The following is a 23,546-nucleotide window of genomic DNA, read 5'->3' on the forward strand; positions in this document are numbered from 1 at the left end:
CACCATATCCTGCCTGAGAACGAGGAAGAATGAACATAACCTTGAGGACGAACATCTGAAGCAGCTCCCACTAGTAATCGAATACAGTGATAGAGAGAGGAAAACCACAGGCATTAATACAATTATTTACAGGAAGCACAGAGACGCAACCGCGGACCATAGACATCCAGTGAATAGTCAGGGACAAGAACGGAACAGGGGAGACCGAACCTTACTGAGTCGACATTGTCAGTAGACTAGGAGGAGCAACATTCGGGCAGCATTCTGAGTAAGAGGACGAGCAGCAAAACCCCAGGTCGAAACCTCCAGAAACCACCGAGCATGCAGAGCATACAGAACCCAAACGAAATGTGCAAACCAAACGACCAAGTGAGGGTTTGATTGCCCATACCTAGGCGGGACGAGAAATCCGAGGGAGGACAGTTGGCAATCAACAGAGGGCAGAGGTACCAATCATCTGTACAGGTACAAAGGACAATTACAGTATCCATAAATTCAACCGCTAGCGAATCGACTTATATCCAAAAGAAATCTGTTGTTCATTATTAACTGCCACGTAATTCCCGCATTGTTGTTCATGGAGAAGGGCTACGTGGGTTGGGACCATCAAGTGGTATCAGAGCAGTTGATTGAAAGAATCGGGATATGGAGGTTCAGAGACAAGGACGTGGAAGAGGTGTGCGCAGAGCATCCGATGAGGGCTTGAGGGAAGAAATAAGGACCCTTACTGCTCGCTTAGAGGCAGTGGAGGCAAGAAGGAGAAGAGACCCAGAACTTGGAGATGATAGCGAGGAGGAGGCAGTAGTTGCTGCAGACAGATCAGATGAAGAAGCCCCAGAGATAAAATTGTTGAGATCGGTATTGCTAGCCGGCAGCAAACCTAAACCAGAGGTTCCTAACTATGATGGTAGTCTGTCCACAGATGTTCTGCTGGATTGGATAAGCAAGTTAGATAAGTATTTTGAAAACGAAGAGATTAGTGAGGACAAAAGAGTCAGATTTGCTGCAACCAAATTAAAAGGACACGCTGCCTTATGGTGGGATAGTGTCCAGGCAGACAGAAGGAGAATGAATAAACAACCGATAAAGAAGTGGCCAAGGATGGTGGCAAAGCTGAAGGGCAGATTCCTGCCTAAAGATTATCAGGTTGAGCTTTACCGACGGGTACAAAACTTAAGACAGAAGGGTATGACCGTAAAGGAATACACAGAAGAATTTTATCGTGTAAACCTGAGGGCTGGTTATACTGATGATACTCCAAAGAAGACAGCATGATACGTGAACGGTTTGAGGTTGGAAATCTGGATGAGATTAGTATTCTTTCACTGCGTAACATAGAAGAAGCTTTTGAAAGTGCTGTAAGGGCTAAAGAAAAGACTAACAGGAAACAGAATAATAGGAGAGGACGGGGAAATGGTAGAGGACGAGGACAGTCCTATGGCAGAGGGAGAACTGCCAGTAACAGCGAAGAGGGCAGCAGCTCCAGGACTTTAGGAATAGTAGAGAAGGGAGATAGCACGAGAGGAGGACAGCCATATCAGCGGGGAAGAGGAAATGGCCGAGGAAGGGTAGCTAACTTCCAGTGCTACAGGTGCCATAAGTGGGGGCACAGATCCTTCGAATGCCCGGAAGCAGAGCAAGCTGGCCAGAGGGGAACATTTGTTGCACAGCCTGAGGAAGTTGAGGCACTGCCCCAGGAAGTAGAAAATGTGGCAGAAACAGGAGAGGCTTTGGTTCTGAACAAGGTGCTATTAAAGCCAGCTAAGGAAGCTACTGAGCATACCCAATGGAAGGCACTGTTCCAGACAGTTTGCAAATCACATGGGAAGTGCTGTAAATTGATCATAGACAGCGGGAGTACAGACAACTTGGTTGCCACCGAGATGGTGGAGAAGCTGGGCTTAAGGCAACTTAAGCACCCTACACCTTACAAGGTGTCATGGTTGCAGAAAGGCCACCAACTATTAGTTGATGAACAGTGCGAGGTTGAATTTCACATTGGCAAGTACCAAGACAAGGTTGTTTGTGATATCGTGCTAATGGACGTGTGCCACATACTGCTGGGGAGACCGTGGCAGTATGATCGGAAGGTGGTACATGATGGGAAGTCGAATTGTTACAAATTTGTGAAAGATGGAGTCAAGCATACGCTTGTACCCATAAAAGAGGAGGACACAACAGAAGCGAGTGGAAGAAAAGCCTTATTAGTAGGTGGAAAACAGTTTATCAAACAGATTGAGAAGAATGAAGTGAATTATGCTGTCGTGAGGAGAGCTAAGACTATGTTGTTGTACACAAAAATGTTTGAATTGCCTACAGAGATTCAGGAGATGTTAGAGGAATTCAAGGACATTGTAGTTGATGACTTACCAGACAAGTTACCTCCCAAGAGGAGTATTAGCCATCATATCGATTTCATACCGGGAGCCAGCTTACCAAATAAAGCAGCGTATCGAATGAGCCCGAAGGATAACGAAGAGATTCGCAAACAGGTGCAAGAGCTGCTGGACAAGGGGTTGATCAGAGAAAGCTTGAGCCCTTGTGCGGTGCCAACAGTACTCGTGCCTAAAAAGGGTGGAGAATGGCGGATGTGTACGGACTCACGAGCTATTAATAAAATCACCATTCGATACAGATTTCCCTTACCCAGAATGGATGATATGATGGATTGTCTCAGTGGGGCAGCTTATTTCACGAAGATTGATCTGAAGAGTGGTTATCATCAGATCAGGATCAGAGAAGGAGACGAGTGGAAAATAGCCTTCAAGACCAATGAAGGGCTGTACGAGTGGCTAGTCATGCCGTTCGGTTTGAGCAACGCTCCTAGTACTTTTATGAGGTTGATGAATGAGATGTTAAAAGAATTTATTGGTAAGTTTGTGATAGTATATCTTGATGATATTTTGATTTTCAGCAGAACGAAAGAAGAGCACCTTCAACATGTTCGAAGAGTGCTAGAGAAGTTACAGCAGAACAAACTACTGATAAACCTGAAGAAATGTACTTTCCTGCAGAAAGAACTAGTTTATTTGGGGTTTGTAATCGCAGAAAATGAATTGAAGATGGATCCAGAAAAGATCGCAGTGATCGTCAATTGGCCGTCACCGAAGAGCTTGTTTGAGGTACGTAGCTTTCATGGGTTGGCAAGTTTTTACCACAAGTTTATACGAAATTTTAGTGAAATTTGCGCACCAATGCTAGACACCATTAAAAAGGCCAGTCCGCCTTTTTGTTGGACCAGAGCAGCAGAGAACAGTTTTCAGCTTTTGAAGCGGAAGATTACAGAGAGGCCGATTTTAAGGCTACCAGATTTTAACAAGCTTTTCCAGGTTCGATGCGATGCAAGCGGGACAACCATTGGTGCTGTGCTCAGTCAGGAAGATAAACCTGTGGCATTCTTTAGTGAGAAATTGAACGAGAGCAGGCATAAATATTCCTCGTACGACAAGGAATTTTATGCCGTGGTCCAAGCTTTAAAGCATTGGAGACACTACCTACTGGGCAATGATTTTGTGTTATTTTCTGATAATTCAGCGCTGCAATATATAATTCAATAGCACAAATTGAACCATAAGCATGCCAAATGGGTAGAGTATCTGCAGAGTTTCACCTTCATGCTAAAACACATCAGTGGGCAAGCCAATAAAGTGGCAGATGCCTTGAGCAGAAGAGCTTTGCTCTTACAGGAAAGTACAATACAGGTGATAGGGTTCGAACACTTAAAATATTTGTACCAGGCTGACACGGACTTCAAGGAAGCCTTTGAAGCCTGTCAGAATCCCGTGCTGAGAAATACAAGTCCATGGTTGGATTACAATATACAGGAAGGACTATTATTCAGAGGAGGACAGTTATGTATCCCGGACTATTCGATGAGGGAAAATATCATACGGGAGAAACATAGCGGGGGTCTAGCCGGTCATTTCGGCATAGACAAGACTTTGGAGCAGCTCGGACACTTTTATTACTGGCCCAGAATGTGTAGGGATGTACAACGGTATGTGAACAGGTGTAAAGTATGCCAACTAGCAAAGGGACATAGTCAAAATACTGGACTTTACACACCACTACCTGTTCCAAGCAGGCCATGGGACTCAGTCAGCATCGACTTTGTCTTGGGACTACCTAGAACACAGCGAGGATATGACTCAGTGACGGTGGTGGTAGACAGATTTTAAAAAATGGCGCATGTTATTCTGTGTCAAAAAACTAGTGATGCCACTCATGTAGCTCACCTGTTTTTCACAGAGATTGTTAGATTACACGGCCTATCCAGATCTATTATTTCTGACAAGGACGTAAAATTCATAGGACACTTTTGGCGCACCCTGTGGAAAAGGTTGGACACAAAGTTGAACTTCAGTTCTACATATCATCCGTACACTGATGGACAAACGAAAGTGGTGAACAGGTGTTTGGGAAATTTGTTACAGATTTTGACTGGGGAAATTCACGGTTATGGGATCGTGCTCCGGCTCAGGCAGAATTCGCTTATACCGATTCGCCAAATCGTAGCACCGGACACAGTCCATTTCAAATCTTATACGGCATGCATCCTCGAGGGATACATGAACTGCGAGATTTGGGAAAGTTGGAGCGAAGGAGTGCCGACGGAGAAGACTTTGCGGAAGAAATGAGTGAACTACATGGACAGGTGAAGCTAAAGTTGCAAGACAACGTGCAGAGATACAAAAAACAAGCAGATTTAAAGCGACGGGAAGTCCAATTCAATATAGGCGACGAAGTCCTTGCACACTTACGCAAAGAACAGTTTCCTAAAGGCGCATATAATAAACTAAAATTTAAAAAGATTGGCCCCTGTAAAATTTTGCGCAAGTTCTCAGCCAACGCTTATGAAATTCAGCTGCCACCTGATATAGGCATATCACCCATTTTCAATGTGGCAAACCTATTCCCATATACTGCCAACTTAGAGGACGACAGTGTGGTACGGCCAAAACGGGACACCCAAGTTGGAGACAGTTCTTGGATGAGGCACATGCCTTCGGTTCAACCCCATGAGATCGAGAAGATTCTCGATACCCAGGTAGCCAAGAAGACTCGCAGGAAGGAGTATCTACGATACCTCGTCAAGTGGAAAAACCATCCAATCGAGGACAGTTCGTGGCTCGACGCGGCGCAGATACAGAAGGCTGGTTATTCTGTGGAGGAGCTCATGGAACGGAGCCATGACTTTTTCTTACCCCGGGAGCCTGATGCAGGAGCATCTGGCTGACAGGACGAGATAAAAGGAAGGCTGTTTGGTCTCTGAAGGGGACGGAGGAGTAAATTTGTTGAAGGGATAATGTGTTTTTTTTTTTTCTTTTATTTGATTAAGCTGTCTAAGTCAAGTAACTGAACAGTAATTAGGAACGGTAGAAATTATAATTAGTTAGGATTAGAGTTTTAAAACAACCAATTTTGTCTTTGTGTTAATGACGAACGACAAAGAAAAAGTTCTGAACAAAACTGATGTAACTAATCAAAACATAACTGGCAGCGGTTGTAAAGAAACTGAAAGTCACCTAACAGTTGTTAAAAGGGGAACAGAACACAGTAGTCTTTCTTCTTCAATTTTCTGGGTAATGAAAAAAATTGATTGTTACAAAAATTCTGTGCACTCTAGCCTCTCCAGCATCTCTAGACTATTTTGAGTTGTTATACAATATAGCATCCGTTTTTTTCTCTTTTGTATAGTATAGTTCTGTGTGTGACATAATTCACAGGTGTATGGTTATATGTAAATCAAGCTACGCTGGTCCAACGAGAGAATTAAGTCTAGACAACACACGAAGGAACCCCCAGGACGAGGGACGAAAAGCCACTTACAGTTTACAAGAAATCTACAGGCGGAATTATCAAGACCCGACCCAAATTAAACGACAAGCAAGTAATTAATCTCAGACATTGCTAGGTATGCACAACATACGAATATTCATAGCTCTATGCGTTTAAATTTATACAGAAGAGAAAACAGAAATTTTTGTGCATTCATTTCATATATACCGGTCAAAACCAAAACCGTTCAATAGTTACAAATTCCGTGCCAAATTCCTTGGCAAGATACCACACGGGGTTAGAAACCCTCGACGCAATTACAGACACCAAACAGAGAAGTAGCAATTGTAAACCCTACAGCCGAGACTGTAACTGTCAGCGGCGCAACAAGCCATTGACACACCGACTTGACAAAACCCGACCAGACTTGAACCAAAAAAAAAAAACAAAAGCGACCAGAGCATAGAAACGTTGCTACCCATGACAAGCTGGGACAACCAAGCCGCCAAGCTTCGAATCACTTCGAGTATCCAACCAAGCCACTAGGCTTTGAATCCTTTCGAGGAACCAGACCTGTAGTCACAAAACAGTGTCATAAAAATAAGAAATGGTTCACAAGGAGGGACGAAGCATATAATAGGACGACATCAAATATCTGTAAGTTTTTACCTGACATTAGTGAGCCATGGCCGAAGCAGTTCCACCAGAATACCCTGCTCACGAAGGAGTCGATACATTAGCTAGTTGAGAGAAGGAAATGACAAAGCTGATAGCATAGAACCAGAGAACGTACCTTGTGAGTGATGAAGGCGTCGGAGAAAGTTGACACCATATCCTGCCTGAGAACGAGGAGGAATGAATAGAACCCTGAGGACGGACATCTGAAGCAGCTCCCACCAGTAATCGAATACAGTGACAGAGAGAGGAAAACCACAGGCATTAATACAATTATTTACAGGAAGCACAGAGACGCAACCGCGGACCATAGACATCCAGTGAATAGTCAGGGACAAGAACGGAACAGGGGAGACCGGACCTTACCGAGTCGACATTGTCAACAGACCAGGAGGAGCAACGTTCGGGCAGCATTCCGAGTCAGAGGACAAGCAGCAGAACCCCAGGTCGAAACCTCCAGAAACCACCGAGCATGCAGAGCATATAGAACCCAAACGAAATGTGCAAACCAAACGACCAAGTGAGGGTTTGATTGCCCATACCTAGGCGGGACGAGAAATCTGAGGGAGGACAGTTGGCAATCAACGGAGGGCAGAGGTACCAATCATCTGTACAGGTACAAAGGACAATTATAGAATCCATAAATTCAACCGCCGGCGAATCGACTTATATCCAAAAGAAATCTGTTGTTCATTATTAACTACCACGTAATTCCCGTATTGTTGTTCGTGGAGAAGGGCTACGTGGGTTGGGACCATCACTCTCGGTGCTTGGTAGAACCAAAGTTAAGATGGATCTATGATGGTTTAATTCCCCCCTTTAAATAGAATACTATGGTTTCTCAATACCATGGCTCATTTTTATTTTTATTTTTATTTTATTTTTATAGGGTTATTTTTATTTTGTTATTTGTTATTTTTATTATTTTATTTTATTTTGACCTAGTTAAAATGTTTACATTACATTATTATTTTTTTACTTAGTTAAAATGTTAAATAGGGCATTACATTACAACATCTCTATCATAGGGAGCTAGAGAAAGCCTCTCCATACAATAAATTTAAAATAAAATATTTATAAAATGTTTTAATTTTGATATGAGTTATGATTTTTGGGAAAGTGGTGCTGATAAGCCATGATATTGTCAGAAAGCCTATTTATAAGTTAATAATATTCGTGGTAAAATGGTGGTAAATATCCATGGTTAAGAATCTTGTTATATTGTATGTTTATTGTAAGTATTAAGCTTTAATTTAAAAAATGTTATAAAATTAAATTAATTTTGTTTTTTTTTTAATTGAGTTATGATTTTTCAATATGTGGTATTGATAAGCCATGGTATTGGTCAATAAGACTGTAAAAAAACTTATTTAAAAATTAATAATATCCATGGTAAATGAGAGTGGATATCCATAATTAAGAATCTTCTTATAAAAATGCTAATTTATAAGTACTATTTATATGTTTTATATTTTAATGTGATATGTATATTATGATTTTCTTTTATCTAAAATATTACTCATAAATTTATTAATAAAAACAAAATTACAATATAAAAAAAATAAATTTAAAATAAATTTATATCCAACCTCTAATATCTAACCTCACATATTTATCTTAGAAAGCCTCCCCACAATTAATCATAACATTATAAAATTCAAACAAACCTATATTCAATAATAAAATCTCTCCATTAAACCTAATATCCCTAACCATAAAATCCCTACATCAAATTAAAAATCCAAACAAAACCTTATGCTTTTAATAAAAGATCCCTCCATTATACCTAGTATCCTTAATCATAAAATCCCTCTATTAGATTAAATCACAACATTGCAAAATCCAAACAATACCTTGTATCTTTAATCATAAGATCCGTGCGTTGTGCCTTTTATCCTTAATCATAAGATCCCCGCATTATTTCTAAAGAGATATTAACAAATTAGCCAATGCGCACGGTCACTCCTCTTAAGTATAAATAAAGTAATCGCTATTTTTAAATTTTCTCAAACAAAATATTAAAACAAAAAGTACTTTAGGCATGAGATCCACGTACCATATTACCTTTCGGTATGACATCCATGTACCGTTTAAAAAAAATAAGATACAAACTTATATATATTATAAATATTATTTTGATATGGGTTGTTTTTAGTGTAATTTTTTTGAGTTTTTCGTGTTAAAATCTGGCGAAAAAATTTGTGGTGAAATCTTGATTTGTGTTATTTAAACTATTTTTTGATTGTATTTATGGATTGAGCACCCTGAAAAATTTCTAGAGCATTTCTATTGTGCAGGGGTTATCCATCAAACTTGTGATTTCAATGAATTTCAATAAATTATAGCGGGATTTAGAGAAATTAGACCTAAAAAATCCACCAAAAAAACTTCCAAAAAATCGCACATATCTGTGTTCCTTTTTACATTATAAATATGTTTAAATATAAAATTTCCCTTCATTTAAGCATATAAAAGTGTTACAACTATGTTTGATTGATTTGTTAGATGGAAAATAAGATCACATAAAGTTAGAAAATATTTACAATAAAAAATCTCTACTAAATTTTATAATTTTATAATTTATTTGAATGGTTAATTATATAAAATCTTATATGTATAATAATAATATAGAATAAGAAAGAAAATAGCCAATGCTAAATGTTTGTTTGTTTGTTTGTTTTTTGTTTTTTTAAATTGGTTGGTCTATAAAATTAAATGGTTTACCGATCTCATTTGTGTTTTAGAAAGAACAAGTTCTCTCTAACCAAGGAAAGTCTTACAAATTATTATTTCATCATTGTCACTACTTTAGGGTTGTGAAATTACAATATTAGTATTATGTTTCAAATTTATAATCTAATACATTTAGTTTGTGGAGGATGACCTATTGTTGGAAGCCTTTTTTCTCTACTATTTGGGAAATGAAAGCCTTGCTCATCCAATCCATTTTATTAGCCTGAATACTTTGGTATCCCTGGTTCATGAGAAGCCAAGATGTATAAATGGTCCTAGAAAATCTTCTTATTTTTTTCTTCGGAGATATTTTTTCTCTTTTCCCTGATTGAAGTCTCTATTTGGGTTATTTCTTCTTTGACTTGAGCATCGAATCTAGAATGGAAATATTAGTTGCTGAATTGGCATCCTTCTCTGGTCTAGTTATACAACATAAAGCTTTTTGGAAGAAGTTTTGGACGATAATTTTAGACTTTGTACAAGATAATTTTTTACCAATTCCTTGTTATTGATCTCTATTGAGTGTTTCCATATTTAGTTGCCAAAATAGAAATGAATGCAACATCTATGAGGAGGGAAATGCATAGAGATAACACCTATTTTCTACTTTTAAAAGGAAAGGGGGAAAGGTGTAACAACGGTGCCACTACAAATAGAGAGACAAAATCTTTCTCAATAGGGGGAAGTTTCACTCCCAATTTACCCTTTCAAGAACATTAAGTAGTAAGAGGACTAAGATAAAGAGGTAGAATATAATTAAATTGAGGAGAAAATACCAAAGGAGAAGAGAAATAGCTAGGTGTTTCAAGATTAGAATACCGTGACCAATCTTGTCAATGGATCCTATATCATATTAAGTTGAGTGCCTTCCACTCCAAGCAAGAATAATTCATCCTTCACTCTTGACCCTAACCTAATATACACATAGATTATTTCTTTCCATAATTTCCACTAAACATCAAATTAAGGATTCATAGCACAGTATAGAGTTGGGATGGGTTAGAAAAACAATGCGAGCGAGCCTATACTTCCACCTTTCTTAAACCCAATCATATTGCATTCGTCATAAAAACTACTCCAAGACACATAAGACTTGCAATCACTTATTATTGTCATTCCACATGAAAATTTAAAAGTAAAATAGAAAGTAAAATACAATATTTTATATCAATTTTTTCTATATATATACACACTAAAATTTATAATAAAATTAGGTATCATTCACCAACCTAAAAATTAATCACCAAAAAGAACATAACAAAATAATATTTAAGTATTAAAATTTCCCTTTTGAGCATAAGGTATATGTATAAATTTGTGTGGCCCATAAGAAGTACCTTACCAAATCTATATCCAATCTTGCACCCCATAAAAAGTACCTGAGTCAAATGATCTTGCTTAGATAATGTCAAACAAGTGCACCATGCCTTAAAATCTAAATATTGAGTTAGACATCTGATATGCCCGAATATTAAATCCCTCACAAGAGGAAAGTACATACATAGTCCATATTTAATATTGCGATTTGCCATGTTAGATTTATATCTAAAAGTACCTTAGAAGTATCTAGTACCTTTGTCTTCTAGGCATTTAGTATTGGGAGTTGTAAATTATTTTATTTATATAATTTATTAAATATTATAAAAAATTAATTTAAATTCTTAGTTTTCAAAATAAAACTTTATATCTATATAGCTCAGAATTTCTTCTCCCAAAAAAAATTAAACAATCCATATCTCAATTCTTCTTTCATTAGAGTTCACATTTCTCTATGCAAATTTATATATATACAAATAGTACCTTTCAAGATATTGACTATTACACTTAGATACGAGATCCAAAAATTGACTAATACCAGTATCAGATCCAAACTAATGAATGAGATAGCACCTGCTCTATGTTTTGGGATTTGAACCCTTTTGCTACCAGCTAGGTTCACAAAACATTTTCCTAGGTAAATACCATGTTGATTAATATCTGGAATTTTGACTTATATTTGACTTAGTGATAATAGAATGGAATAAGTTGGATATATTGTTGGTTTATATTATTTAATTGATCTGATTTTGAATTTAATTCAAATTATTTAAATAACTATCGATGGTTAATAAATATGAATATACATATTATTTAAGAAAATAAGATTTATTTTAATTATTTTTAAATAATTTAAATACTATATCTGATCATTTAAATTATTTTAAAATATATTAAGTATTTTTTTATTATTTAATAAAATTATAATTTTAAATCAATTTTTTATTAATTTTTTTGGTGTGTTAAAGTATTTAAATGATTAAAATTATTAAGAAAATTAAATTAATTTGAGTTATACTATGACATAATTTTTTATATTTATGAAGTGGTAAATTTTAGTTGTAATTTTGTGTTATATATTTTGGATTTTTTGGTATATTTTTAGGTGGAGTTTGACTTAAATTTGTTGGAATTATAAATTTTAACTGTAAACTTTCTATAATCTAACTGTCATAAGAGTTTTTCAAAGCATTGAATTCGTTTATCCATTCAAAACATATTTTAAATAATAAAAAAATAATAATCTAACCAAAAAAAATATTTTATCGAGTTTAAATCACCACAAACTTTATAATTTTTTTTTAAACAAAACAAGTGCTAACTATTCATTTATAAATCAAATTTCTAATGAATCAATAAAACATTGGAAAATTAACTTTAAAGTGTTTTAAATCTTATAAATCAAATTTCAATGATTAAAAAAAACATTGGAAAAATTACTTCATGGGATAATTAATTTCTCTGTTCATCGTACCATTTAAAAGTAAATAATGAAATATGGCGTATAGATGACCTTACATTCATAAGGCGGGGAGAAAATTAGGTTGACTATTTTAAAATCATAGATGGGCATTGCACGTCAAGCTATCCAATATATTTTGCACCCAATTAAAGTCCAGGCTTGCACTCCAAGGGCACCATGAAGTTAACATGGTGCCACTCCTTTACCCAAGACAATCAACCAATACAATAACTATTAAATCTTTGCTTCTCTGAGTTGGGTTTAATGCATGTTGCTTCTCTGAGTTGGCATTAATGCATGGATGTGGCCATGAATGCAAGCGAGAGGGTGTATTAAAGGTTAGAAATATAGCACAGGGTGGGCTTTGGGAATCGGAGGCCAAAAGGCTGGTAACGTGCAGAGGGTGTTGGCAAGGAGAGAACCGCGGTCCGCCGTCCTCGGCTGCAATCAAGGGTCAAACAAGAAAGCAGGTGGGTTTAAATTTTTTCTCCATTTCTTTAACTCCCCTCTGCCATTGCCAAAGCAGGCAGTGCAGTCAAGAATGAGCTGTGAGGCGGCCATTGCAGTAGAGCTCTCAGTCAAAGTTCAAACCACCACCCGTTTGGCTTCCAGGTTCCGGACTCCACTTACCATTACAACATTATAGCTGATGTTAGGTCAATGATTCGTCATCATTTATATATAAAAAGAATTTCCCCTACCTCGTACACTGATCTGCAACAGCTCATCCCGCACAATATACTTAGCGCCCAACTATTGGTAATCAGGTATCCATTCCCTCTGCATTGATTGATACAAGTAGGGAATTGGGCTCCTGCCAAAGTTCAGAAGGGAGGGATTAATGGCGGGTCCGAATGCTTGATGCGCACAACTTCCCAAGGAAAACGTGCAGGTGGTGACATCACGGCCATGGCCCACATTGGTTTCGAGTCACGGGTGGGCTAGGGTAGGGGGATATTTCGTGTGTAAATAAATTGGGTGATATCACAGAATTGACAGGCGGAGGAGAATCAAGAAAGGAAGGTCGAGATTATAGCTTGCTTTAAGGATTGAAAGAAGTGGCAGGGAAGTCTAGTCTTTTCTTTCTGCGCCTGCAACAAACACTCATTACTTGAATATCAAGCCAAGTACAGAAAATTGGGGGACCCTCGACAACCCATTCTCTCAGAGCACCACAGATCGTATGAATGAATTCCTAGGGTTTCCCCTGCTGTTTAATTTTTCCCATGGACAAATAGAATGTTCAACGACTGTTACTGTAGCGGATCTATGTATTAATGAAGGTATGTACCGGATTCTTCCCTTGATACTGTTTATTTGTCCCTCCAACGGCTAATGTACAGTAATTCCTGAGTGTCTATCATGTCTTTAGTGACCTTGTCGTTTTTAGCTGTTCAAAATGAGTCGCTCTGCGAGTTCCAATATCGATTTCTCATTAAAAGCAGACAGATCAGATCGTTCTAGAGACAAATCTAATTATTATTTCTATGTTTGCAGAGAAACAGTTGATAAGACGTTATCACTTTATTGGATTGATCAGAGCTCCAGAACCCAAGGGGTTGGCCCTGATTTATTGCTGGGTTGGTCCTGATTTCTATAAGGATTTGCAGTCCATGAACGTCTATTGCGCCTTAGGTCGATCCCTATGAGTTGTGTTGCTAAAATGTTCCTAGAAAATTTGAAATTAAATTTGTTTCATGTTTAATGGACTGAACTATATCACCCTCGTTGCAGTGGCAGGAGACCTGATCCAGCCTATAATTCAAGCGTGAGCATGTTTGAATGTCCAGAGAAAGGTATATGGAAATAACAATTTTATAGATTTTATCTGAGGGGAGTTATTTTGGGGAAATTAAACTATTTTAAATAGTGTTAAAGCGATATTGTCTAAGTTGATTTAGCTTGTTCAATCTGGGTGATAGTATTCATGGCCATATCATTCTTCTATCCAACATTGCATTGGTTACCATATAATTTTTCCATCCAAAACTGACCCATGCCTAGACTCAACTTTGTTCAGGAAAAGATAGTTAGAGATCTAATTTATCATTTAATCTGAGATTTCAACAATGGTCTCAATGCTTTTGGGTTTTTAATTTATCATTTAATCTGAGATTTCAACAATGGTCTCAGTGCTTTGGGTTTTGAAGATCTTGTGATTTGAATAGAAACGATTTAAATTTCCTTACTTATTGTCTGAATTTGTTGGTTCAGGGAAAACTTTGAGAGCTTTTCCAGGAGAGCGAGTTTTAAGCAATTAGCAGATGCAGATCGCATGGGGCGCAGGAAAATCCTTGGCCCCCCGGGGACTTTAAACACCATCACTCCATGCGCGGCCTGCAAGCTCCTGAGGAGGCGCTGTGCTCAGGAGTGCCCATTCTCGCCATATTTTTCCCCTCACGAGCCTCAAAAATTTGCGTCTGTTCACAAGGTTTTCGGTGCAAGCAACGTGTCCAAGATGCTCCTGGTAAGGGTTTGGTTTAATTTTATTGCACCAAGAGACCCATCTAAACCTAGTTCTAATATACCTCTAATATCTTAAGGCTCCAAAGCTTAAGGGTTTGGTTTCAGTTTTATTGCACCAAGATATCAATCTAAACCTAACTCTAATATGGTGAATTTATATTTCCAGAATGTTAGTTGTTGTTTGAACCATTTTCTAATAATCAAATTCTAGAATATCTCTAAAATTTACAATTTACAAAATATCTCCAAAATTTGTAATCTACATAAAAATACCCACATATACATCTGATCTCCTGAGAACTCCAATCTAAACCTAGCCTAATATGCCTCTACCTCCTAAATGTTCTAAATCTTAAGGATATATTAGGCCATACAGCTAGTAAGAGGATGGGTAACTATTAGTAGAATGGTTTTTGGTGTTGTGTTTTAGTTGCAGTCATTGTAATGATGATTGAAGTTTAATTTTTGATTGGTAAGTGTTAGTAGTTGGTGTAACAATGATCTAAATTTAAATTTTGGTAGATTAGCTTTACACATATTAAAACTTGTCTAAATTTAAATTTTGGCAGATTAGCTTTACACATTAAAACTTGTTCTTGGCTTTTAGTGTAAAGGTGGAGGAGGGGCATTCTGCTTCTTCGCTAAGCTCCTATCAAGGATGTTGGCATATAACTGTAACTTCTCTTCACTTCGTAATAACGTAGTGGCATTTTTTAATGAATTTTTTTATGCTGATAATTAATAATTTATTATCAAGATGATGGTTTAGTCATTGAGTTAGTTATGAGAATTTATTTTATTTTATTTTAAATGGGTTAAGAGATTGTTAAAGGTTCATATCTTAGTGAATTGGGGAATTGGGTTATTTAGGTTGGTTGGGCAGAATGATTGTTATTTGGTTATTTAGATTTAAGTTCAGTTTTTTTGCTCCTGGGAGGCGGCTAGAGTATTAATGAAAAAGTAACAAAATGATAAAAAATATTGTTATAATGAATATGTACAATTTCCATAGTTTCAGTTACTTGCTCGTGGGAAGCCACTAGAATATTAGTGGAAGAGTGAAGTTCCTTGTTAGTGGGAGGCCGCTAGAGTATTAGTGGAAGAGTGACATGATGATAAAAAATATTGTTATAATGAATATGTGCAATTTTCATTTTTATTTGGTGTTTGATTCCTTCTTGTGGGGTTGGGCTTGAACAGGAAGTCCCCGAGAGCCAGCGAGCAGATGCAGCGAACAGCCTGGTTTATGAAGCCAACGTTCGCCTGAGAGATCCAGTGTATGGATGTATGGGAGCCATATCCTCACTGCAACAGCAAGCACAGTCCCTACAGTCAGAGCTCAACTCAGTGAGAGCAGAGATCATGAGATACAAATTTCGCTCAGAGGCAGCAGCCATGCACCACCAGCCACCTGGCCAATCCTCTCATCAAGCTTCAATGATGCCATCTTCCTCTGCTGTTTATTCCCAAGGCAGTGCATCTACCGACTATACTGCCATGAACGACCATTCCAATTACTATGGCTGACACCACAACTATTAATAATCAATAGCATGGTCCCTAGTCATCATTCTGAGAAAACCATCTCTAACAATTGGATGAGAATTCTTTATTTCGATATATGCAGGCATGCAGGTTATCGCCATTATCATATCGCCAGCGTTTTAATATTTGTGAAGAGTGAGTGAAAACTCTCACAATATTCATTCATATTGGATAATAAAATCTCCTTTAGAGGACTGTAAACCTGAATTGCATTTCCATATAAAAAGGTATGGAGAGCCCTTGCAATCTAGCAAAAGCCGATATTGTTCTTCTAAGATATTAATTAGGCTACAGCTGCTGAGTCTGGCTTTTAAATTTTAGTACTACTATTTAGTCTTTGGAGGCCTTTTAGAGATTAAAAAGATTGCATACAAGGATTTCTAAATATTAAAATTAAAATTTTTACTGTTTGTTATAGTTGTTAATTCAGAATTTCATTTAAAATATTTACTGTTTGTTATTGTTGTTAATTCAGAATTTCATTTTTGTTATTGTTTTAACTTTGCCCAGTAAATTTATACGGTGCGAGTGTTTCTTTACATTGTAAATGGATGAACTTCTCGTTGAAGTTAAAACTTCAGGTAGCTCTCTCATCTCTGAGATCTGAATCACGGGCTTAACTAATAATGGTGCCTTTTATGTAGGTGGTGTGTTCTTCTCATAACTATTGAGCACTTTAAATATTTTATAGATTTGAAAGCCTAATTTGACAGTAGCAGGGAACAAAATCACAATAAATATATAATATTTTCAGATAAACTTTTAGGCAAAACTGACATAACCCGGTGTCTCATGGAAAATATTACCATGCCCGGTGTTTCATGGGAAATATTAAGAACAATGAGAAAAAGGACACTTTGAAGGCTTTTGTCCACAAATCCATGCTTGCTCCTAGCTCGAACAAGCCTCTGACTTACCCACCTCTCCTGCCATCTTTTTGCTAGGTGGAGTTGTAGGGTTCACTCTCATAACCCGGTGTCTCATGGGAAACATTACTATGCCTGGTGGTTCATGGGAAATATTAAGAAAAAAGAGAAAAAGGACAATTTGAAGGCTTTTGTCCACAGATCCATGCTTGCTCCTAGCTCGAACAAGCCTTTGACTTGCCCACCTCTCCTGTCATCCTTTTTGCTAGGTGGAGTTGTAGGGCTCACTCTTATAACCCGGTGTCTCATGGAAGATATTACCATCGGTGGTGGTTCATGGGAAATATTAAGAACAAAGAGAAAAGGACACTTTGAAGGCTTTTCTCCACAAATCCATGCTTGCTCCTAGCTCGAACAAGCATTTGACCTGCCCACCTCTCCTACCATCCTTCTTGCTAGGAGGAGTTGTAGGGCTTACTCTTCCTTCCCTTTCTTTATCTCTTCGCAAATGAAATACCTAATGGTCTTTTGAATATGCTAAGATACGTTATGAATATACTAAAGAGCCATTGACTATATAGCACTAGTTTTTGGCATAAAAATATTCAAATATTTCAAACCCTTATAGAATGCTAGATGAGTTTAATGATAAAGAAGTGATGGAAACCATTCCTATCGATTCTCAACGAATGTTTCTCCGTGAAATGTTTTGATCCTAACCAACCATGGAAGTTTGAAAGGTTTAATGTTTAATGGTATATCTTTTTGCTTTCGTTTATTTTCATTTTAGTCCTAACATAGATTTTTATTTTTATTTTTAAATTAATTTTTTATTTTTATTTTATTTTTTTTAAACTAAAGTGGGTTTTAAATGATTTTTTGTTTAAATAATTTTTTGTGTGGATCCAATTTCATTTACTTTGCAAGATGTTAGAGTTTGTTAACAACATATATGTTTTGATCAATGATGTTTAGGAAATAGAAATCCTTTAGTGATGGTTGAATGGAACCTATTTAATGATTGCTGAATTAATGATGACTGAATGGAACCTCTTTAGTGATTGCTGAAGGAAACCTATTAAGAGTTCCACGGTTTGTTATGATGATTTTAGTATTGTTGAAATCTTAGAATACTAGAAAGTTGTGTCACTGACTAAGATCCATCTTGTAGAAAAGGAGACATGGTTCACCTTGAAAGCTAAATAGGATTGTAAGATGCTAGTAAAATTAGGTGCCAATATTTTATGAAGTCGTGATTTAATTAGAATTACTTTTGTAGAGGGATTAAACAAATTATAAAGAAGCTAGGTGAACAAGATAGTGTTTTTTTTTTTTGTTTATTATTATCTAGCCCCTTACCAATGGTTACTTACTCTATATACTTTTCATAAACCCCAATGAAACACATTTTTTCATGTATTTCTAATTTTTCTCATAGTGAATTTATTAAAAGTCTCTCGAGTGGATACTCAAGAAACATGTTTTTCTCATGTACTTTTGGTTTATCTCATTATGAGTTTATCAAAATTAGAGTAGGCGCTTGTTGGATGTAATTCCACATAAAATGAGTGCATATACTTTAAATTTGAGTAAACATATAAAGATATAACATGAAAATATGATTACAAAAAATAGTTTCACTCTTTCCCCTTGAAAATTCATAATTCTTATCTATTCTATTTTTTAATTTTTAACTAGATGAATTAGTAATTGGGCGACTTTCATACTCACATGACATGGAGTCAATTTCCACTGCTACCACCATAACCTCTAGGTGCCTACGTACACCTCTTTTGCAAACATAGGTTAATTAGGGGGATTTGAATGTTGAATCTCATAATTTACATAACACTTCATAAGAGTGATCACCAATTGAGCTACCCCAAGGATTCTATAACTATTTTTCTATTATTTTAACTATTATTTATTACTTTTCTAATACCTATTTTAACTTCAAACTTTCTCAAATACCTAATTAAATAGTTTGTACCAAACAAATTTGGTAAGTCCAAAGGGATAACTGAGTTGGTCAGATTCCTGTTGTTAAGTACCTCACCTATCGGAAGGTCACAAGGTCAAATCTCCATGATGCCCTTGGGGTTAGGCCTTGCTAGTGTGGCCAGCAGGTAGATTCCTTCGGGTTGATCTACCTGGATAAAAAGTCTTTATTTTTTATGAATTTTGATTTGAGGCATATATCAACTCTGCAATAGATTTCCTTTGTTTTTTTTTTCTATGGTTATATTCATATTATTTATTTTTAATACATTATGATTTATTCCAATCCCTAATATTTTTCTATCCTAAGATTAATGATGGATTATTTTTCATAAAAGGATAAAAATAACATTGATGTTTTTATCACTTTTATGTTTTAAGGATGTCATCATTTTAAATCTCTTAGACAATATTATGGATTGACACTTGTTATATGTATTAATGCTGATATAAAATGAATCGAGGATGTAATTCATTGTTCTATGATCCTGATCCTGATCCCTTTGTAACCATGAATCAAACTTGTACTATAGAAACCTACCCACTACATGGCTTGTTGATAACATTTATTATGTTATGATGTTGATTATCACACTAGCTCCTATGTTGATGAATCTAGTTGTGAGAAATCATATCGTTATACACGTTGAATGGATGCCAATTAATCCATTCATCCATGTTACGGTTATGTGGTAATGCCAATGGTGAAGTAGCAATGGTTAATTACTATGTGGGACATTTCATATTATAAATTTGGACTAGGGTTGTAATGACATATACCGAGGTCAGTTTTATTTCATTATGACTGAAACTTTTTCATTGTAGCCCTGTACAATGTGTATTGTTTCCTCTGGTCATTTCGAGGCACTTTGTAAAACCCTACCAGAGTTTGATTGTTGTCATTTCTTTTGAAACCCTGCTTGTTTAGCAAAGGCTCTTGATATGTCGTTCCGCTGATTTACATTCTCCCAAAACCTTAACTAAGTTCTGTGTTGTTCTATTGCTCATACCTTGGTTTGAATCATTTCTAGTTCCCTGCACATAACTCTGTGTATTTTCCATGGCTTCCGCTATGAGAACTAAGCTTATTGGAGGAGAAACCGTTGAGGCATACGTAGAATATCTTTCCCTATTCAAGCAAGTTGGTTGGAAGGACTTCATTCTGTCATTCAGGGCGCTGAATGTGGAAGTAGAAAAATAATTTGAACATACTTGTAATGGAAAAATTGCGCAGGTTGGAGATGTCGAGTTTGTAGTGAATGGAACCTTCATTATAGAGGTCAGAAAATTGCAGGTGGAGGGTGAACGATGAACGATGGTCAAAGGATTTTCTAGTTAAGGATGTGCTGCGAGATAAAATATTTCCGTCGAAGCAAAACCATGTATAACATAAAAGGTACTCAAGTGAACCTAATCAAACGTAAGTGGTGTGAATTAGCGCTTATTGTTAGAAGATATGTACCATGCGAAGGTCGATACGAACCAATGTTTTATTATTATTTTAAACTATTAATGACATTCTTACGGTACAAATTGAATTTGACCTTTTACTTGCACAAGAACCTCACAAAAATGACCAAATTTTATTAGAGGGGTTTGAAGAATCTTGAGCGTAGTCATTTTCATTATGACTTGATTCATATGTTGCTTGACTTTAAGTTAAATCAATTGGGTTACTTGAGATAAATTCTTGTGTCAACACAATTTTATCAAACCCTTGGAAAAGTTTTGGGAGAAAATCTTATCGCAAGTCAAGGAAAATGAACATGGTTTTCGTGAAGGTGTTTCAAAAAACATTGTTTCTCAATCTCAACCAGAAAACCCTAACTCTCATGATACACCATGTGGCTTTAATGAAAGTGTGTTGACTCAGCTCCTACCTAAATCACCCGCAACATGTCTAAAAGGATTAGGATCGAGTCTATTGATCAAAAACCTGATTTGACATTGGATGATAACTTTGGTGATGAGAAGAATGTCTTAGTGCATGATGACGATTCTGAACTTGCAAAAGACATAGGAGAATGTGAGAAAAATGTCATCTCGTTTACTCGGGTCAAAAGCAAGAAACTTGCTAAGATTTTTTGGGGCTAAACAAAATAGGCATAAAAGGAAATCATCTCAAACTATTCACATTGAAATTCTCGAAATGTCCTTGCAAGAATAGGATAAGCCATATGAAAAACCTATTGAGGGTTGAGGAGACAGTTTTGTTTTAAGCAAACCTAAAATAAATGTCAATATTGAATATGAAAAACATAATGATTATCATAAGTGCTTCGAGATGAGGTATTTACAAGAAAAATACACTACCATAGGCCCTCACTTAAAAGATCAATTTCGATAGCTACAAGAACAAAATGAACAATTAAGGTCACAAAACAAATAACTTAAAGAGAAGCATGATAAACAAACAAGTGAATTTAGGGAAAAATTATAGGTGATTAACAAGCTAGTCATTATCAAGTCATATGGTGCCAATTTTTTTATCACTTCAGATTTGCAAGGATTTGCTTCTTCCAAATGAATGTTCAAAGTCAATATTTTTTCTATTTTATGTCTATAATGAGGTACAAATTGTTATTGGTTTGTTTGAATAAGTTTTGATAATAGTAGCTACAAAATCTCTGATTTTGTACCCATTATTTAATTAAGTTAATGATTTGTTAATTATATGTATTTTGTTGTCCTACAGGTATCGTCTGCCGCTGCATGACCAAATATCACTTTCTTGTTTTGTCTTATGGGTTATCATGGCTAGCTGACCTGACATATTGAGTCATCATGTTTGTTAATTTTCATAACAGTCTCGTTATGACCAATGGTTCATATTTGTAGGATGGATTTAGTGCCAAGATATTGGGGACATAAATGTTTTTTAGTTGTGTAATTTGCATGGGGATCCTTTCGGTCTAAGTACAGGAAAAATTTGGAAAAAAGGGGAACTCAAATATTGTATAGGGTTGGGTAGATAGACGAAGTTTATTTTTGGGTGACATTGATACTTTGATTCACAAACTGTAAGTTTATGTTGAACAAATTTATTATCACTCAAAGGTTTTCTTGGATGTGGGAGAAAACTCTTAAGGTAACCTCAAACAAATTTGGGATTGAAAGTTGGCCCTTCAATTTGGAAAGGGATTTATACTTAACTCTACTATTGAAGGTCACTGCAGTAGCAAGTCAGTGATAGTATCAGTGGCCATATTTTACTTCTAATTAAGATGAATTTGGTTTGGAAAGAAAAGAAAAAGGGACCATTGGGCATAGAGTCTCTAACAGATACTTACTAATCACAGGTCATATGAACAACTCTAAACAAATGAAATATGGATTATGATTTCTTTGACATGTTAACACATGAGATATGGTAGAAGATTATACAAATTAACATAAAGAACAAAGCACTATGATTTCTACAATAAAATTTAGGTGTAAAAACACATAAGTATTTCGAATAACATGAATTTGAGCATTCAATACAAATTCCAATTCATCCAGCTTCATCCAAATATTGAAGCTTAATGGCCAAAGATGTGACTAAGGAGAAAATAAACACGATAGAAAAAAAAGGACAAGAAATCGTTCACACATGAATCTCTAAAACTGCACATATAAGACTATTTATAGAAAAATATATTAATCTCCATAGTATACAACAATACACAAAAGTTTGTTTTTTTGTTTTTCCAAAATTCCGAACCCTTTTTACTTACAAAAGCCTTTCTTAACAATAGAAATAATATTTCAAATTGCTCTTAGTTTGCTGGAAGTAAAATCCAATAAAATCATTAAAAAAACAAACAAATATGGAAATAGTTGCAATAGTTGTCGAATGGTTGATGTCGCTGGTGGATTTGTTGGCTGGAGATAATTGCTTGGATTTGGAATTGCCTGTTGATTTCCATTTGTAACCATTTGTTGAATGTGCCTCTGAATAGAATATTTGATCCCTAACTTGTTGATTTCATGCCTAGAATATTGGGATGCCCTACCACATGCTGAGTTGTCTTCATTCCTTTAATCGCTGATTTTCTGTCTACAAATATGGATATACTGATCCTTCTCCTTTAAAAGATGACATTGACATTCCTTTGAATCCTGGATGATTGTGTGACACTCCACTTGTTAACTAAATCAGACATGACACATTTGGCATTTAGTGAGTTGTGTATTTTATGAAAGTAGAAAAAATTAAATATGGCGAATAAGCATGTTAGTAACCTTCTACTGTAGTGACCTTGAGTAGTAGAGTCATAAATAGATCTATCTTTAGATTGAAGGGCCAACTTTCAATCTTGAAGTGGTTTTAAGGTTTCCTCAGTTTTTCTCCCCATAGCTAGGGTAATTTCTGAGTGATAACATCTTGGCGTCATTGTTGGGGTGTGAAGCTTCAAGTCAACATCGCAGAAGAACGACAATGAAAAAATCTACTCTCTCATGGTGAACAAAGGAAAAACATCAGAAAGGTTTCACATCATTCACCCTACGACTCCACTCTTAGCAAGATCCATAAATCAAAGTATCATTGGCGACTCCACTATATCAAGATGAATCCACAATCTGCAAGATAGGTTCGTACGAATCGTGTTCATATTTTTGGATTTCCAAATTGTATTCCTCATATATGTTGGCAAACATACTTGCCAAGCTTCAAAGATTAGGAACAAGATGATGTTGTGTTCCATTTGATCAAATTTCACATG

At 36.2% G+C, this 23,546-nt stretch overlaps 2 protein-coding genes across 2 annotated transcripts; both read left to right on the forward strand.

Annotated features, from left to right (window-relative positions):
* The first annotated feature begins 1,271 nt into the window (after positions 1–1,271).
* On the forward strand, positions 1,272–5,744 carry LOC149138357 (uncharacterized). The gene is made up of 7 exons (XM_089450341.1): positions 1,272–1,568; positions 1,671–1,934; positions 2,079–2,592; positions 3,202–3,464; positions 3,738–4,016; positions 4,412–4,654; positions 5,727–5,744. The coding sequence occupies exons 1-7, from the start codon at positions 1,272–1,274 to the stop codon at positions 5,742–5,744; spliced, it is 1,878 nt and encodes a 625-aa protein (XP_089306467.1).
* Positions 5,745–12,191: 6,447 nt separating this feature from the next.
* Positions 12,192–16,401, forward strand: LOC149138358 (LOB domain-containing protein 15-like). The gene is made up of 5 exons (XM_089446997.1): positions 12,192–13,248; positions 13,463–13,600; positions 13,700–13,761; positions 14,180–14,432; positions 15,632–16,401. Exons 3-5 carry the CDS (start codon positions 13,748–13,750, stop codon positions 15,956–15,958), a joined length of 594 nt encoding a protein of 197 aa, XP_089303123.1. The 5' UTR covers positions 12,192–13,248; positions 13,463–13,600; positions 13,700–13,747; the 3' UTR covers positions 15,959–16,401.
* The last annotated feature ends 7,145 nt before the right edge of the window (positions 16,402–23,546 follow it).

Source organism: Pinus tabuliformis, chromosome X (assembly GCF_031772625.1).
Source record: "Pinus tabuliformis cultivar Carrire ecotype Pingquan chromosome X, CPIR1, whole genome shotgun sequence".
In the NCBI taxonomy this organism is placed as follows: domain Eukaryota; kingdom Viridiplantae; phylum Streptophyta; class Pinopsida; order Pinales; family Pinaceae; genus Pinus; species Pinus tabuliformis.

Coding starts and splice junctions, on each gene's coding strand:
- LOC149138358 (XM_089446997.1), top strand. Junction 14,433..15,631: donor ACGTGTCCAAGATGCTCCTG/GTAAGGGTTTGG, acceptor GGGCTTGAACAG/GAAGTCCCCGAGAGCCAGCG.
- LOC149138357 (XM_089450341.1), top strand. CDS start 1,272: ATGATACGTGAACGGTTTGAGGTTGGAAATCTGGATGAGATTAGTATT. Junction 1,935..2,078: donor AGCACCCTACACCTTACAAG/GTGTCATGGTTG, acceptor AGACCGTGGCAG/TATGATCGGAAGGTGGTACA. Junction 2,593..3,201: donor GGGTGGAGAATGGCGGATGT/GTACGGACTCAC, acceptor CACCAATGCTAG/ACACCATTAAAAAGGCCAGT.